This window comes from Porites lutea, chromosome 9, assembly GCF_958299795.1.
Source record: "Porites lutea chromosome 9, jaPorLute2.1, whole genome shotgun sequence".
Lineage (NCBI taxonomy): Eukaryota > Metazoa > Cnidaria > Anthozoa > Scleractinia > Poritidae > Porites > Porites lutea.
The window spans coordinates 7,640,298-7,654,402 of record NC_133209.1 but is presented as its reverse complement, the minus strand read 5'-3'; the positions used below and the strand labels follow the sequence as shown (position 1 = coordinate 7,654,402).

Here is a 14,105-nt window from a genome sequence, read left to right as displayed (position 1 = left end):
TCCTTTCCTGCCTTTGTGAACCGTTCGTATTATTGCGTGGTCTATGAACGGAGGTTCAACACCAACGATAGGACCAATCATATCTGTCAAGGGAGACGTTGTTCCGCGTGCGGTCGATTTGACTGTCAGGATTATGTGCGTGGCACCCGGCCCACAGGCTATTGCACCCTGTGTCACTGCACGTTTTTCGGTGGCTATTGCAAACGCCATCATGTGGTCACCAAGCAATGTCAATCCGTCAAAACCTGTCTAAAGTGCCAAGCCCAGTACACCGTTGTTCCCGACCGACGTCACAAGTGTGGGCACGCCAAATGTCCCGTGTGTCAGGAATGGGTGTCCATCCAGGACCACAAGTGTTACATTCAACCCGTGGTGGAGGAAGAGGAGTCAGAACCAACAGAGGAGGGGGGTTGCATGGTGGCGCCACCCCCTCCCCTGTTTGTTTACGCCGATTTTGAAGCCATGTAGAATGCGGAGGGCGTGTTTGCGCCAGTGAAGAAGCGACCATCCATGTGTCGGAAGGGGAGGACTGTGCCCTGCAGTTTTTATAGGCGTTGGATGATCTCACCGAGGTACCGGACAGGGAGGACGAACGAGAGATTCTCGTAGTCTTTCACAAAGGCTTCGACGGTATGTTTATTCTGCACAAACTGTACCAGCAACAACGCGAGGTGGAAGACCAACTGACGGTGGGGGCCAGAGTCCTGTCCTTCAAGAGCGGACCCCTCAAATTCATCGACTCGTTGTGTTTCTTGCCTATGCCACTCGCGTCCTTTCCAAGCACCTTCAATTTGACCGAATTAAAGAAGGGGTTCTTTCCCCATTTGTTCAATACCCCTGACCATCAACAGTACGTGGGCCGAATCCCCGATTTGGAGTTTTACGATCCTGATGACCCGTTGGCACGCTTACCAGGTTCGTCGTAATGTCCGCTTTCATTTCCAGCGAGAAATAATCGAGTACTGCAAGTCCGATGTCGCTCTGTTAAAAGCCGGTTGTGAAGCCTTTCAGCAAGAATTTGAACGTCAGGCTGGCTTCAATCCCATGGCCAAGTGCATCACCATCGTCAGTGCCTGCAATCTGTATTGGCGCAAGCACCATTTGACCCCAAACACCATCGCGGTCGAACCTTTTGGTGGCTGGCGAGGGGCGAAGGTCAATCAATCGCTCAAGGCCCTGCAATGGCTCTATTACCAAGAACACCAAATTCCCAAGCAGGGGGCCAGTGCGGACCGCATCCGCCACGTCCGCAACGGGGGCGACAGTCCGTCCGGACCATCGTCCATACCTATTTCGCCAAGCACTATGCTGCCCCGGACAGAAGCGTTGAAGAACTGTATCAAGCCACTCTATCCAAAGGCATGGCCCTGCTCCAAGCGGGTCACATTGTCATAGAAATGTGGGAGTGCGAATGGGACCAACTGGTCGACACGAATGTGGCGGTTCAACGTTTTCTGAGCTCCTTCTATCTTGCACCACCCCTGGAACCTCGCGAGGCCTTCTTTGGGGGTCAAACAGGCGCCGTGGCGCTGCATGCTGTGGCTGGGGAGGGTGAAGAGATACGCTATGTGGATGTGACCTCCCTTTACCCGTGGGAGAACAAGAACTGCCCTTACCCCATCGGTCATCCGCAGATCATCACGCAACCCGTCGACCAGTCCCTGGGGTCGTATTTTGGCATCGCCACCGTGAACATTCTTCCCCCTGCTGGCCTGTTCCACCCCGTCTTGCCCGTGTGCAGTGGCCAAAAACTCACCTTTCCTCTCTGCTGCTCCTGTGTTCAGGAAGAGCAAGCTAAACCCATGTTGAACAGAACCCATTATTGCCCTCATTGCGATGCCGATCGCACGCTACGCGGGACCTGGTGCACGCCCGAGCTGGTCAAAGCGGTGGAAAAGGGGTACACTCTGGACAAGATCCACGAAATCTGGCATTTTCCCCCCGAACAACACCGAACAGGTCTCTTCAAGGACTATGTCAATACCTGCTTAAAGTTAAAACGGGAATCGGCGGGGTGGCCGAGTTGGTGTCAGACCGTGGAGCAGAAACGAGACTACATTCTTCGCTACCAGGAACGGGAGGGCATCCGACTGGACATCGCCAGCATTGCCAAAAATCCCGGACGCAAGGTTACCGCCAAGCTGATGCTGAACAGCTTCTGGGGCAAATTTGGCGAGCGTGTCAACAAACCACAACCGTCACAGTCAAGGACCCTACACATTTGTTCAGTCTCATCTCCAATGCCGCTCTCGATATCAGCACTTTCCGCCTCTGTACCGACGACATCTTGGAGGCCGTCTACACCAGCGTCCAAGAGAAGGCGGTCAAAGGGACCAAAACGAACATCTTCGTAGCGGCTTCCACCACGTGTCATGCTCGGCTCAAACTCTACGAGTCCCTCGATACCCTTCAACAGCAAGTCCTTTACTATGATACCGACAGTGTCGTGTACAAGTGGCGTCCAGGCCAACCCAGCATTGCGATCGGCGATTTTTTGGGAGATATGACGGATGAATTGGATGGGGATGTCATCACCGAGTTTGTTTCCGGGGGCGCCGAGAATTATGGGTACCAGACCCGTGGAGGTAAAGTCGTTTGTAAGGTACGCGGTTTCACCTTGAAGGTCCGCGGCTCCGCCATCCTCAATTTCCACACCATGAAAGCCAACATCATCTCGGAATTAAACACGCCTCAGGACTCTCGCAGAAACTTGAACATTGTCACACCCTATCATTTCCGAAGGGATTTAGAAAAGAAACAAATCCAAGTCGTTCCGTGCGTGAAGCAGTATGGATTGGTGTTTGACAAGCGCGTGGTCGATGTGGCCACCAAATCGAGTTATCCCTATGGCTCAAGAGGATTGGGGACGAAGTCGACCTCTTGTTAGAGTTGTAATTTCCTTCATTCCAGGGCGTGACGTCATTAGGACATCACACACGTCCCGCTTGTAACCAAGGCCACTTTGTCGAGATTTTCATTAAATTAAAAAACATGATTTTGACCTCAATACAGTGTGGTTTTCATTGACTTCCGGTGATGCGAGGGGTCTGGCGATTCTTTTCAGTGTTTACGCATGCGCAGTAGGTCTATGCGGAAATGCGCTCATATAAATGCGGGGGACCTGGGGCGTATTTTGGCGGTCTGCGCATGCACCTACGATGCCATTCACGTGACTGCGCAGGGCAAAAGCAATTGGGAGAACTGCGCATTCATACTAACTCCATGTACGTATGTGCCTTCCTATGAATGCCAGCGGGCTGGGGAGCAGTTGGGGTTGGCTGCTTTCTGATTGGTCGAAATGGGTCACGTGAACAGTGATGACGTTTTTCCAATACTAATAAGTCACGTGACCCTCTAAAACAATACCCCTATTGTCTTTTTCGCGCTCTGATTAGTTACCGACCTTGTAGGCTATTATGACTACTCTGCACTGAACAGTCCTTTGTTTAACGATCAGTTATTGATAAAACGCGCTCATAATGCGCCGAGGAAGGTGACAAAATATCCAGCAGACTGAACACATTCATTTATTGTGGGACTGATTTTAATTTACAGCAACGAAAATACTCATACGTTCTCATTACATTATCCTGTCCTTTTGCTCTGTCCTTTCGCTTTATATTGTGTTCAAACTAAAGACGACCATGCGTAACAGAAATTATTATTGAATGGTAAGTAACTTTTGGTTATCCAATAAAAGGAAAACAGTATGCGCCGCGTTAACATCAATATTCAAGCTAGAAAATGATTTCTAATTTCTTGTTTTCCAACCAAAAAATGTAGGAGATACTGGTTAACAAAGGTCATTGATTTCTATTTACAGTGGATACTGTTCTGCAATGTCCTGCATCAGTCGACCAAAACGGCCATTTAGGTGAGGCTCACCATGCCCTCGTCTCCACATGAATTCTTTAATGTATTCTTGCTATTTTCCGACTATTGACCAAGTGTCGACCGACCATCGACCGAGCGTTGACCAATTACTGACCGATCGGTGAAGTATCGACGAACCATCGGCGAAGTGTCGGCGAAGTGTCGGTGAAGTATCGGTGAACGAAAAGCTATATCGGCCGAGACACATCTGGAACGACTATTGACCCTGTCTCGACAGAGTGTCGTCCGACTATCGTTTGAGTCTCGAGCGACTATCGACTGACTATCGACCGCTATATCGACCGAGTCTCGACCGAGTCTCGACCGAGTCTCGACCGACTATCGACCGAGTGTCGACCGACTATCGACCGCTATATCGACCGATACATATCGGTCGACACTACCTACAGTAAACATGATCCTGAAAGTCTACTGTCGTGTTAATGAATTATAGACAAGACACTGACAAGAGAGAAGAATTATCCCTGGCTTGAATTGAGGGAGGAAAACAACCTTTCGCAGTGCGTCGTTCAAGACGTATTTCGAAGGAAAGTTCGTCCAGACGCATGATGCATCTTGTGCCCGTCTTTATACTTGAGACGCATAACCAGACGAACTACAAATGTTTGCTCAAGTTCGTCTAGATGGATAATGCGTCCTTAGTATAAAAACGACCAATAATGCTCAGTTTTTAAGCCTGTTAAATTTTGGAGACGTTATTTACTATATAATAGTTGGATCTATATGCAAAATCATGAAAATCAAATTGTACTTGAGGTCATCTGTCACACAGTTAAACCCTTTTGAAGATACAAAAAACATGTTCTCTGCTTGTCAAATGGTGCAACTCCCAAATGTACTGAAAAGGGTCACCATTATTGGTCAATACACACGCCTCCTAAAACAAAGCAGCATGGGTCCCTTATAATAATGGCAGCGTTTTCACTCACGTGGCCAGCATCTATGCAAATTCATTGAAACAAAAGAAAACGTTTGCATAAGAAAAGAGTTCAACTCCCACAGGACGGTTTTGGGACACCAACATGGCCGCCGTTTCATTGTTTTGGGACACCAACAGGGAGTTTTAGCAACGACGACGGCGACGGCAACGAGGACGTCAACAAATCAATAGGTTTATTACGCAAAACAACAACTTTGCACGTGCATCACGCTTTTTTGTACATTTCTTTACCGTCCTTGCACGACTACGACGTGAAATGCCTAATTGCAAGTTTTATGGAGGACGTAAACAAGCGACGACGAATCTCTTTTTCTCTCTCTAAACATGAGTGCGGTCCTCAAGAAATCAACTACAGGGAAATTCGACTACATTTTCCATTTTCAGCAAATTGTAATTAAGCCCGATAAAGATCGAAAAAAAAGGGAATTCATTTTAAAAGTGACGTTTTCGCTGCCGTTGCCGTCGTCGATGCTAAAGCTCCCTAATATGGCCGCCGTGACGTCATATGAAATCATTGTATATAGATATTAGTAAGCATTAGGTTTGTTCACACCATACTGAAGAGCCTTTCGTGTAGCCAGAAAAGTTATTAGGCGGTATAGTATGAACTGCAACTTATTTTAATTAACTGGAACACGGCCCCTATGCCTGAATAGAAGCAACAAAGCTTTGAATTTGAAACAACCAAGAAAACACACCGAAAATCAAGTTACTTTTCTGAAGTCTTAAATTGAAACATCACCAAGTGCACTCGCTGACTTGTTTTTGAATTATTTTTATTCTAGTGAGGACATAAGTTTTTGTCTTTAGATGAAATGGCTTCGAATTTGTCCATCTTGGCTTTGTACGTTTTATTTATGACATCAGGTAAGTAAAATCTGCTAAAGAATTAAGGTCTTAACGCCGGCTCACGCTGCTTTGGCTACCATAAATATATCTATCTATCTATCTATCTATCTATCTATCTATATATATATAAATTCGTTTTCTGAGTAGAACGTATTTCGTAGAGCGCTCGACTCAATTGATTGAGGAGTCAAAATTGCCTGATGAGTGTGGTCCTTGCACCATACGAAACAGTTCTGTAGCAATAAAACGATGATTACTCGTGAAACCTGAACTTATGTGAAGTTATATATATATATATATATATATATAATGAAATGACGAAATTCAAATTGATCATCAACTAAAAAGTGTTCAATGGGTTTACCAGAGCTTTGAATAGATATGTAGACTTGAACTAGGTCAAAAACATTTACTTGCTTCTCAGAGTTTCATGCTTCATGAGAAGCAATCATCAGGTAACTGCCAAAAAGAAACAATACATGGTGTTTTAGAGTGATTTTGAAAAAAAACGGTAGCGATTCATAATAGGCTGGGTTGCATAGCAACGAACCACAATAAAGCCGTCATTAGCAGGTCATCAAACTTACCAGTTCAAACTATCAACACCTGCAACTGCCGCGACAAAAGGTCCTGCCCTATGGACGGAAATTGCAACGAGCGGAATATCATATAGCAAGCAGAAGTCACGACATCGCACTCGAAGCAAACTTACATTGGTCTTTGTGACACATCATTCAAATCGCGTTACAGAAACCACACTTGCTCCTTAAGCCATATCGAGAAATTACCCAAAAAATGTCTGGTTTTTTGGCATTTCCAAAATAGACTCGTCAAATCCTCTTTCTCGTCGCGGCAAAAAGTACATTTTCCGTCCTCTCTAACTCCTATTTTTTGCAGATAGCTGTTAGTTGGTAAATGTCTATGTAAAAATCTGAAATTAAAATCAATTAGTTTTGAGCTCGTTGTACAAGTGTTTGCTGCTTGAAAAACGTTTCTCCAGTCAACATTTTTATCGGTTGAAGAGTGGATGACTTTATGCCATTTGTCTATACAAGATATGGGTTTTTCACATTTATTTGCTATTTAAGAAATGGTAAACGTGCAGCGTGCAACCATGGAGTTATGGATGCACGCGGGAGATTGCTAAGCACGAAAGAAGCGTAAGAGTCGCACGAGGCGATAGCCGAGTGCGACTCTAGCTTCTTGAGTGCTTAGCAAACCTCCCAAGTGCATCCATAACTCCATGGTTGCACAGCTGCAACGTTTACCATTTCTTTTATAACATAATCAAAAGAGAAAAACATTATTTTCCATTTGCCTTCGGTTGAGTCATCGGTCCGAGTACATGTATGCTGCCATCTGCCCGCGCGTAAACAAAACATGTTCTATGTTTTTCAAAAACTTGCCTTTGAGTTTTTTTTTTCTGTCTACTTGCTCTTAGTATTAGAGTAAAAACTTTGAGGGAAAACTATAGCTGCAACTATAAACACCAACTAAAAAGACTCTAAAAAATAAGCTAAAACTAAATAAATGAAATAATTATCAAGCTTATTTATGTGGCAGTTTTTGAAATAAGTAGAAATGAGAAAATTTGACTGTAATTCCTTTAGAATCAGAACAGGTTACACTAATTTTAAAAAGAAACTAACTAGCTTTGTATCGAAATCTGTCTGGAGAAATCTAGCTATGAAAGTCAAACTTGCAACTGAAATTCACCGACACACAGCCGGCGCTGAAGCTGTTGTTTTTCGACCTTTCTCTGAACGACTTTTACATGTATGAATGAACACTGAGGAACAAAATAATACACACAGAAGTTATTTTTTGAAAAATTTATTTCAAAAACCCAAATGTTTCTGTACTCAAATGAAATTCGCTTATTCCAGCGTGATGTGCCCGTTTAAACTCAACTAAAATTTTAAATCGATGCGATGAAAACTTCACAACAAAGCTGTCTCGAATTTGAGCGTGTTTCCTAAAATATTTGCTTGAATTTAGCATCAGCTTGACCAAAAAGTCAATAACACAATGCTAATTGATAAATTTACATTTCAAACAGACTTTCTCTTCTGTAAAAAACACACAAAATGTACCTTAAATCTTCGCTTGCTCGATTTTCCTTCAGCCGATTCTAGCCGCGAGGAAAACAGTGATTAATTCATCCGGGCAAATTTGTCGCTTGATCTGTCTTTTTTCCTTCAAAACGACAGCTAGTATTTTCTTCAACTTCCACTTTTCATCTGTGCATTTCATCGGTGTATTTTACCGTCAGGAGAGGAGATTTGTTGAACTTGCCTAAATTTTACCGCGCTAGCTCAGTTTCTTGGCGTGCACCCACGGGCAAATGGTAGTGGCTAACCGACCAATCAGAGCGCGCGATTTCCTTTTGTTATGTTATAATAGTTGCTTGTAAACAGTTCTAGATGATTTTTCCCTTTTGATAAATGTGTTAAAAGGGCTTTCATACTGCTGGTGTGTTCTCAGGATTTGTCGTTGCAAAGATTTCACGGCTGAGACTATTCCGAAAAACATTAAGGGTTTTACTCGAATATTATATCTATTTTGAAAATGGTCGAGGGAAACAAAGTTGAGGGAATTCTCGACCATTAGATGTTTAAATTTTGTTATACCCTTGGTAAGCCAATCATTGAAGAAAACTGGTGCGTTAGTTATTCTTATTAATGAATTTTGTAAAGAGGTAGAGGTAGAAAATGATCTTTTCATACTATTTTCCTCTCGAAGGAAGTGTCAGACCACATTTCTGCAATTTCCTTGATAAAAGGGTCTTCCGCTATCTTTAGCTTATCAATATCCTTCCTGTTAAGATTTCCTAATTCAAAAAAAGGACTTCCTCCGTATTTTCCCAGCGCCAGATTAAAGAACTTTTTTCCATTTGCCACGGTTTTCTGAATCTAGATATTTCTTAATCCAGGTAGCCTTGAGTGATTTGTTAAAAGAGGCAGTATCAATCATTTTTAGTCCTCCTTGTGGGTAGTCATTGATCATGATCGGGCGATTAATTTTATCCTTTTTACCGTTCCATGAAAAAAAACTGAAAAAAAGCTTGCTGATTTCTTTTATTGCTTGGTGATTCGTTTGTAAAGGTGTGAGTATATAGACCAGTTGAAGTCAACTAGAGGCTTCCTACTACCACCCTTTTAATTCATTAATTAAGCAAAATCAGAAGAAGAAAAACTGCATAAGTACTCTAGGAAGAGGACTGTCTTTGAGAAGTAAAGAAAGTGGAATGATTAAAAAAAACATTCTTTTCTAAGTTTTGAGATACCTTGTGTGGTTAAAAACAACAATCTTGACCAAGCTTGTTCGGTCTAGATAGATGGACGCTGGCCAAGTTCTGTTTTATTCCCGCCCTTTTTTTGGACCGAGAGGAAGACGAGGTCAATGAAAACCCACAAAAAGGACGAGGCCAATTCTAGCCATCTTTCACCGCACAAGCGAAGAACCTCTGTCCTTGAAGGACAAAGCTAAGTAGGAAATCCCGAGCGCCAAAGATAGGCCCATGTCGCTCGCTCGGGTAGCGAATCAAAAGGCACCATTCACTTCATCTTGCGTAAACAGCAACATAATAATCACTTGTTTTAGGCCACCAATGGACGAAAGTTGTAAACTTTTTATGACCAGACTCTTTCAAATTTTCACTTGCAGATGCACAGCCATGTGGGGAGCAAAATATCACAGTATGGAGTGGCACGCTCCAGTCGCCTAATTACCCATCCCCCTACTCAAAAAATATGGACTGTTACTGGCTGATTCGAGTTGCTGAAGGAAACAACATTGAAATAGAATTTCAAGATTTATCGGTGAGAATAAAAAGAAAGGAATGACCAACGTTAAGTTTATACATCTTCATCATTCTATGGTGCTTTCATTGTATTTATGGTATTTTGGCCGTGAATATATATGTGAAAATCCTGGACGGTGAAGCTGGCGTTTTGTCAACTCATTTCTACGTTAAATGGAAACGAGTTTAACTTTGTCTTAAGTTATTTTAGACATCAATTGGTCCCACACACACTCTTGCTTTGTAGATTAGCCTTTTACTTTCCGAGTTTACTGCAACAGCAGTTAAGGATAGGTTATGATAAAATCTCCCAACAAAAGATTACGGCCCGTATTGGTTTCAGTATTGATGCCATCCTTCTTTGGGTGGTTTTAAAAAGAGTATATAGCTGTATATAATACATATAGCAATTTTCTCTTCTCTCTTTTGATTATAGATGACGGCGTATCCAGATCGTACGGTATGGATTATGTCTCCCCTGTTACTCCAGTTACTGTGAATCTACCATGAATCACCACTAGATAAAGTAGGCAAGGATCCTTTAAGAAAATCGCATGTATATTGATTGATCTCTACATGTAAAAGCTGATGTTACTGAGACGGTATTTGCATCGATATTGGGAAAGTGAATTCTTGAAAAAAAAAAACTTCAGTATGCGACAGGTAACGTGAAGGGAAAAAGAGATTTCGTCATATGGAGTAGCTGGGACGAAAGAAGCTAAAATCACCAGTTTTAGTTAGTTGACGATATTCATTTGTTCTAAGATTGTTAATAACCTAACTCCATCATATCTTCCGGCCAGAGTCTAGGAACCCACTTTTCTTTGCGTCTCTCTCAACTCTTGTCAGTTTATCTATACGTGGTGAGTGTCGCCGGCCTAGATCACAGAGTAAATCATGGAGTTATGAAAAATTGACGGCGGGGTGGGAATATAAGTCATTGATACTAACCTGTAAGCATATATAATAGGAGTTTTAATTAAAAAAAATAAGTACTGAAATAGAAGAATTCTTTGATTAATCGCATGCGGTACAGAAGTCACTTTAGACGCAAAGCTGATTTGCTTCGCCTCTTTCCTCTCTTTTCTCCCGCCACCAGCAAGCTAGAGTCGGCAGTTATTTGCCGCTAAAAGAAGAATCTTTGCCCGTCTCATCACTTCTGCTGGACGCACAGAGAAAGATTATCTCGATGAAGGAGGATTTGATTGACATACACATAGACATCTCGTATTCCTCGAGATTCATCACTAAAATTCTCTGGAACGAGACATTGATAAATAGTCCCACAAGAAAAAGACATCTAGAATATAAAAATAGCCATTATCATTATAAACACTCACCTCCTTTATAATCTGCTTGCACTCTAAAAAAATTCATTACAAATCTCTCGATGTCATCCACGTACGTTTTACTTGATGTCATCGCCCAGGAATAAGTACCCCAGATAATAAGAAAACTCATCGACTGCGCATGCTTCTGATCGTACATCCGACAAATTTTGGCTTCTTCCCGCTATTGTAGAGAATAGTGTGCTGGCTCGTATAAGGCTCGCCAGCAATAATACACCGCTTGGGTCAGAGAAATAGTTTCTAAGTTTACTATTTTCCATTAAACCCCCTAGCTATCAATATAAACAGAAATGTCAAATAGTTGTAATAGAAGGTTAAGTAGGTTTTATCTTCCTTAGAGGGCAGCCTGAGTAGGAGGCAATGAATAATCAGCACCTCGCTGTTCTGAGATTTTTAGCAACCCTTCGCTTCAGTTTTAAATGAAAAGAGAGCGACGGCAGAGTTTCATGGCATAAGTTAGATGTTCATACTATGACCTACTCTCTGTTTACAAGTAGCCATTACGACTCCCAACCGAAGATCAGCAAGTTGGGCGTTGACTCTTGTAGAGATTAATCATTCAAGACTTAGGACAGTACACTAGGGTTGTTCATTACCAGATATATGTCACGCACAGCACCTGATTCAGATTACTAATTCAGAAATGGCTCAGTAATAGATTACTAATAGACGTCCTAATTTTAATTTAAAATAGGCGGAAAAGAATGCCAACTGTCCGAATGATTACATTGAAGTCTTGGATGGTTCGTATGGAAGTACTGTCGTAATATCGCGATTGTGTGGCTTCAGCTTGCAAGATGTTGATGACAAAACGTTTGTTTCCAGCAGTAACATGTTACTTGTGCATATGCACACAGACAATGACAAGGAAAATAGAGGCTTTTTAGCAAAGCACAAAGGTATTTAAACTACTGAACTACATGAACCGAAACCTGGAACGTCGGAGCGCTGATATATACCAAATCCCGGAATTTCTGAGTGTTCAAAGGGGTTGCTTAATTCTGTTTGCCGAAAAAGCAAAACATAGAAAGCCTTCTGGCAAGGTCTTGACCCGGCAACTTAGAATTTAATTCTTATGACGACTAAAAGTGTCATTTCGTCAGTGGGCTAAAACTTCGGCTTTAAGTATGACGAAGACGGGCGCAAAGTCCCCAAATATAGCCACTGCAACAGGATGGCAAAATTTTTCATTAAAAGACATTTTCGTTCATTTCAACTGTGCTTCGCGTTTTCGCGGTGTAACAGCGCATCACAATGTAGCGTTCGGATTGTAACTCTGCTTTGCTAAGTAATGAGCGAGGCATAAGTTGATTTATACTTCTTCTTCCTTTACTTGATAGTACAGTTATTACGTCAATTATTATTGTTGGCGTAGTCTCACTTTGAGTGAGCTCTGTTTGCTGTTTTCTTGTTGCACTGAGCAGAGAGGCTTCGGGCCTCACTTTCATGTCTTAAGAATTTGGTCTGTTATTTAGGAGAGGTTGCTGTTGTGCACCTTCTCGGATTGCACTGATCTGACCATCTCCTCCCAAGTATATGGGATAATACATAAGGCATCGCCTTATTAGGAACTCTTACGTGTTATTTTTGTAAAGTTGTCTGAGTTGTAGATCTAATTGAGGCCGAGTCTCGGAACTTGCCTTGCAATTTTTGCCTACACTTTCTCGCTGGTCTGTTATTAGTTATTGACCAAACGATGGACCAAACGTTTTACTACAGATAGTACACGATACTCTTTTAAAGTCCTGTGATCAATGTTTGGTTTATGGGGGACACCTAGGTTGCAGGAAACGTAACCAAACTTTTTGGTCCGGGTGATTCTTCGTTGCTTTTTTTTTGTGTGTTGTATTTTCTTAGTAGACTCCATCTTTACTGGCGTTCAGTAGTATTCTGGCGTTCCAACGCTCCAGGTTTCAGCTTATATGAGTATGTAACTGCGCTTGCAATGTTTTTTTTTTTTAAAGCCAGCAGTTATATGATTAGTTATGGACAATAGTTAACAAATAAAGAAGCCTTTCATGTGGCCTGTTATTTATATTTATTTATCTATCATTATTATTTTTTAATTATTTGTACTTTAGTAGGTCCACATCAGTCTCTGGCTGCCCCTTCTAACATACTCAAATAAAGTATGTATGTTTGCTCTGTTGTAAAGCAAATAAAACAGAAAGGGGCTAGAGTACGCACGAAGTCGAGTTCTTCTCTCTTTTTCTTAAGACTAATCGTTATGAAAGTTGATTCGTTTGCAATTCAAAACGACGCTTGTAATAAAAATTGCTGGTCAGACGCAAAAGGACCATGACAGCTAAACTATATGTTAAAAATGAACTATACAAATGAATGATACAATTTTAAGAGATAACTGCTTACAGAAGGCTCCTATAAGTAATGAACTGTCAAAATGAAACACTGAAATCTTGAACTATGATCTATTCATTTCGTATTGAACAATATCAACATTATGTAAAGAGGTTAACAACAGTAATAATTATTGTTTGTTTGTTTGTTTGTTTTTTTACTAAAAAAGGTATTTGTGATGTAAGGCTGACGGCTTTGTCGGGAACCATTATGTCTCCAAACCATCCCGATAACTACCCAACAAGACTAGCGTGTGTATGGCTCATTGATGTTGGCTACGGCTATCACACTACTCTGACTTTCCACAAATTTATGTTAGAAAAGAACGAAGGATGTTCATTCGACTGGCTATCGGTGAAAGAAGGAGATTCCACAAGTTCTCCGGAAAAAGCGAGGGTTTGTGGCGACGTACTGCCCCCTATCATAGAGGCTAGTGGGCCAGTGACGATTACCTTTAATACAGACGGTGATAAAGAGTTTAAAGGGTTTGATATCACATATCAGGCAAAAGGTAAAACCAAAACCAAACTAGATGTAAAAAAATTACAATCTAGCGACAGATATCTGATATGGTGCAGCAGAGGTCAAAAAACATACAAAAAATTCGTTGCTAATTCGGTACTCTTCATCCCTTTTGAAATTAAAAGGAAGCATTTCGACAAAATAACGTTTGGTACTTTTACAAACATCACCTCGACACCTAAAAAATACCTCAAAAAGGCTGCATCTCCTTGGCGGAAGCAGGAAAGCTTAAACAATAATGCAAGGGTTGGCTTCGAGTTAAGACTTCTAATTTATATTTAGAAATTTGCTTTTATAGCTCAGATTATCTAGATGAGAGTAAATTCTTAAAATAAATTGTCTACACCTGGGACCTCGTGTGTAACGGAAGAGGTCAGTGTGAGCTAAGGTA

General features: G+C 41.8%; 1 protein-coding gene across 1 annotated transcript; it reads left to right on the top strand.

Moving 5' to 3' along the window:
• The first annotated feature begins 1,181 nt into the window (after window positions 1–1,181).
• LOC140948824 (uncharacterized) lies at window positions 1,182–2,354 on the top strand. Its single transcript, XM_073398098.1, has one exon. It carries the CDS (start codon window positions 1,182–1,184, stop codon window positions 2,352–2,354), a length of 1,173 nt encoding a protein of 390 aa, XP_073254199.1.
• The last annotated feature ends 11,751 nt before the right edge of the window (window positions 2,355–14,105 follow it).